At 32.2% G+C, this 4,767-nt stretch overlaps 1 protein-coding gene across 1 annotated transcript; it reads right to left on the bottom strand.

The window, feature by feature from the left end:
* Nucleotides 1-938: 938 nt before the first annotated feature.
* Nucleotides 939-3,761, bottom strand: LOC139086916 (kinesin-related protein 4-like). Its single transcript, XM_070635550.1, has 3 exons — nucleotides 3,671-3,761; nucleotides 2,636-3,401; nucleotides 939-2,340 (listed from the first exon to the last, which is right to left on the bottom strand). Exons 1-3 carry the CDS (start codon nucleotides 3,759-3,761, stop codon nucleotides 939-941), a joined length of 2,259 nt encoding a protein of 752 aa, XP_070491651.1.
* Nucleotides 3,762-4,767: the final 1,006 nt, after the last annotated feature.

Below are 4,767 nucleotides of genomic sequence, written 5' to 3'. Positions count from 1 at the left end.
TGATGATATGTACATACTTACAGCGTATGTCTGAGAGTGGTTTTTGTGGCAATAAAATTTATCTTTTTAATTAAAAAATAAAAAGGAATTGTTTGAATTATGATATTTTGGAGATGGATTCATATTTTGATAACATTTGGAAGTTTACAATCTGAAAAGTTTTCTAATTCAATTAATATCAATCGTATCAATTTGTTTTTGGAAGTTAAATACGTGTGTGTCTTTGAGAGTTGGCATCAAATACAGTTATCTTTATTATTTTACAGGTTTTAACAAAAGGGTTGTTTATTTATGACGTCTAAATTTTAATATATAGCAGTTTTGATGACACGACATACTTTGATAACTTAGTACAGTGTTGTTCAAACTGTGTGTTGCGACACACTGGTAAGTACACGAATTTGCTTGAAAATACCATGAACAGTATGTTGTGTGCAGTTTTTTTGCTTGCTACTAATGTGTGCCTACATCTGACTGCATGAAAGTTTGAACATCACTGCACTAGGGCAATGCTAGATGGGGCAAATTTCGTTTGTCGCCCTTAAAATGGTCTAAAATCAGCCATTTTGTAGCTTTCAGGACATCACCACGCTTTGCGGCCAAAGCATCAAGGAGCTGTTCACTTATTACATAATGCTCTTAGGAGGGAGAGGGTCGGAGGAAGGTCATGATATTGTTACTGATGGGGTCAAAAAGTAGATTTTTTGGGTTACGTAATAAGTGAATGGCTCCCAATTAGAATGTCGTGCTGGGTGGAAAATGTCAAAATTTCATGAAATAGCCTTGACGGTATTGTAATGACTGTTTCAGGACCATTTTAAATGCTGTAATGAACTCTAAAGTGTGAAATCTAAATATTGAAGTTATAATCTCATTCTATAGACGTCATTTACGAACAACCCCAACAATATTTATTTGAAAAGTTTATGGAATAATATTTACTGAATGCTAACACCAACAAGCTTGTCAATTATATTATTAGATTCCTTTATATGTTGAAGTTTTCTAATCTCATTAAGTTCCATATCCTTTTGATTTAAAATCCTTTCTAAGTATGTAATAGTCTCTGATAACTTCCGTTCGTACCTCGATTTTATAAATTTAATCTTTTCATTTTCCTGATCTCTTGTCAGAATTAAGTCACGATACATAGATAAATCAGTTATTTTAGATTTTTTACTGCTGCTTCCATTTTTGGCATTTAATTCACTCTCTAAAAATTCTATCCTGGCATTTAACTTCCTGTTAGTGGTTTTGAAAGCAGTAATTTGGTTCTCATAATGCTCTTGTAATTGGAGATGATTTTTAACATCTTCGTTCCTTGATTTAGTCAATTGCTTCCTAAATTCAATCGCTTGTTTCTGTTTCTGTTCGATAAGATCGTGAAGCTGCTTCCGCGAATTCCTAATTGACTCTTGAAAGTTCATCTTCATGTTATTATTCATCTTCTTAAATTCATCTCGTTCCTTTATCGTATCATTGGCTTTAAGGATTGCGTCATCAAGTTGATTCTGTAGCATCTGATTTTTGTAAAGCAGCCCTTGATTCCTCATATTTAAATCGTGTATCATTTGATGTTGAGAGTAGATTTCTTGTTCAAGTTTCTGTACCTCAAATGGATCAGCATCCGTATTTACAGCACATGATACAAATTGCTTGTTTTTAACAGCATCTTTAAACTTCTTTAATTCCTTTTCCAACCCAAAAATTATTAAATTTTTATGCATTAAATCCGACTCATATTGTGCCTTTAAGTTCTCATCTTGTGACTTGTCTAGACCGTCATGTGTGTCAATTAAATTTGCCTTCATTGATGAGAGTTTCTCCTTCTTTCGTACTAATTTGTTCCTTAACATCTTACATTTTTCTTTAATTTTCCATCCCTTATGTGACTCTTCTTTCAAGTCATGTTTCAGTGACTCCTTTGTATGTATCAGATTATCTAGGTTTTGATTACATTCTGTTAATTGAGCTTTAAGATTTTCATTTTCAGTCTTAAAGTCAGCAACTTGCTTCTTTAATTCTTCAATCAATTCCTTATTTTCTTCAATTGCTGATTCGTCTGTTTGGACGAAGATTTTTGTTGGATTCTCACAAATTGACTCTTGATGATCAACACAAAATTTCCTTTTTAAGCTTTCTGTACGACGAACTGTATGTGTTACTTGATATGTTGTATCAAAGTTAATTATAGAATTATCAGAGATTCTTGACCTCTCGAAATCAAGTTCCAGTTGTAGCTTTTGAACTTGACTCTTCAGTATTGTTACTTCTCGTGCACTGTCATTTATGCTGTTGGATATCGGTTTACATTTTGTTTTCTCTGCATTTTGTGCAAAACTGTTGATTAGAAAGAGAAATAATTAATGGATATTCATTTGATCATTGTAAATTGAAGGGGTTTGTGGTGTCGGAGTGGAGTGGACTCTTGGGTATCGAGTCATATGTAAGTGAATCTGTCGGTACAAGATTATGGCATTTGTTGTCAAGTGGGTAAGCATCAGATCAAATATCTGTAGTTTACTGGATTGTAAGGACGTGGGTTCGATTCCCAATATGTCAAGGATAGAGATGACGTCATTTACAATCAACCCCTTCATACACTTCACTCCAGGTTCTATACTTAGATTCTTACCATATTGTATTAAATGTTTCCTCAAGACAAACAGGTGATGCGGTGCAGATAATCGTTGTGTAGGAGTTTCCACCAAGTGATGATGCCAAAAGTCTTGTCAATAAACTTTCACGGAACCTGACGTTCTTCATATTAGCATTTGGCTTTGATAATTCTCTAATAATCTTTCCAAGTGCCAATAAACTTTTATTGATGTGCAACCCTTCATTGTATGAATTTTTCGTGATGTCTGGCTTCTCGCTACCTGCCAAATCACCAAATATGAGTTTTGATGATTTTGTCTCACCCATGGTGTCGGTGATATCGATGGATATGCTAAATATTGTATGTGACCGACTTGAAAATTCATTCAGCATCGTTGCAGCAACTTGCTTGTTTCTATTTCCAATTTTCACATATTTTAGTATTTCCTCTTTCGATTTGACAATAAACTCATTCTGATTCGTTTCCAATTGTCCTTTATAGTCGAATATTTTGATCTCCTTTCTCGATTTATCCAACAAGTCGTAAATTTTTTCATTATAGATTTCAATGAATCCAACGCGAAGTATAAAGTTCTTGTCATTGAGCTTATCAAATATGTCATCAATGGCCATTTCAACAATTCCTTTCGTATTATTGTCACCCATCATTGTGAATGTTTTGCCGCTGGATGTTTGACCGTAGGTCAGTATCGTACCATTGTAGCCGTCCAAAGATTTAAGCACATTCTGTGCACACAGTGAGTAAACATCGTGGTTAGTTGAGAACTCATCAAATACATTAGCTGGAATTGGATTTAAGAATATGAATAAATTAGGAAATAAGGATTAATTTTTTTGCTACTTACAAAATGAGAATTTATGCTTTGAGTTTTTCGATTGAATTTCATTTCCATTAACAATCCACTGGCGAGGTTTAGTATCATTATCCACAATTGGACGAAATTTTATTCCAACTTTAATGTTTGACATTTTTAAGAGATCTTTACTTGATAATCTTAAAATAGCGAATGATATGTTATTGGATTGATTTTAATAAATATCTTATGATTACCTGCTGATAGAACCTGATAGTTTCCAAAAGCTTGATTTTTTGCATGTTGATATCGGAAAGTTTTTGAATCAACAAATTTAGCTAACTTCATTTTGATATTCAGGCAGTCTAGAAGGGGTTGATAATGCGAACAGGTAGTTAAAGTAGCTAACAACGCAAATGGTGCAAGGAAGGTAGTGTTTCTATTTTTTTTGAAATGAATTTTCACAATTTAACCATGAAAAAGTTGTAAACAAAACATTCAATTCAAAATTTTCTCTTATTTACTGATTTAAACAATAAAATATATTGATTAAATGTTTCTCCATCTATTATTTGATTGATCTAACGTGTATTTATTATAATATCAAGCTTTAATAATGAATAATTCACAATTTTATCTTTCATATTTGAAATTGAATGAATTTTCCTTGAACCAAAAAACGAGGTAAAATTTGAATTTTTCATTTTTAACGGAAAAATAATACAATTCTTACACACCAATACATTGACACACAATTGTATTGCGTCGAAAATTCAAAACATAAATTCAAATTTGAAAACTTTTCCAATTGCTGCATAAAAAAACTTTCAAGATGTCCACATCCACACATATGTCAGAGATTCCCTAAATGCTGAATATTGCACCATATACGAAACTATAACATCTGTTAACTCATCCAAATCAAATGATTTATAAAGCTGTTATCAATTCAAAATGATACAATCACATGGTGATTCAACATTAAAGGATATTTTATGCCATTGTCCTCAAATATACACAAAAAAATTGAGATAAAAAATGAAAATTTCCCCAAAATAATAAAAAAATATTCTTTAAATCAAAATCAGAAGGAAGAAAAGTTTGGTTGGTTATACGCACACATGTCATGTCCTCATGTGACGACAAACATATGAACAGAAAAATATCTGCATTGTGGAAATTATGTGCATAGAAACAAAAAAAATTCAACATTTTTTTTATGTTCATTTCAATTCTAAGCACGTAATTCACACTATTTTTGTTCCAAAAAAGATGAAAACTGGAAAAAAGTCTCCCTTGGTTTGTGGGTAGCAAAAAGTGATGCTCGACATAAAATGAGGGGAGAACTTGGAAA

This window comes from Chironomus tepperi, unplaced genomic scaffold, assembly GCF_022539635.2.
Source record: "Chironomus tepperi strain 1889 unplaced genomic scaffold, CSIRO-AGI_Ctep_v1 contig_93, whole genome shotgun sequence".
Classification (NCBI taxonomy): domain Eukaryota; kingdom Metazoa; phylum Arthropoda; class Insecta; order Diptera; family Chironomidae; genus Chironomus; species Chironomus tepperi.
The sequence above is the reverse complement of the archived record's forward strand: the minus strand, read 5'-3'. Positions and strand labels throughout refer to the sequence as shown.

What these genes read in the sequence shown, in the direction of transcription:
- LOC139086916 (XM_070635550.1), bottom strand. Translation starts at nt 3,761, where the DNA reads ATGAAGTTAGCTAAATTTGTTGATTCAAAAACTTTCCGATATCAACAT. An exon ending in CTATCAGGTTCTATCAGCAG is followed by an intron (nt 3,402 to 3,670) that starts GTAATCATAAGA and finishes ATCCAATTCCAG; the next exon opens with CTAATGTATTTGATGAGTTC. An exon ending in GAAACATTTAATACAATATG is followed by an intron (nt 2,341 to 2,635) that starts GTAAGAATCTAA and finishes TCTAATCAACAG; the next exon opens with TTTTGCACAAAATGCAGAGA.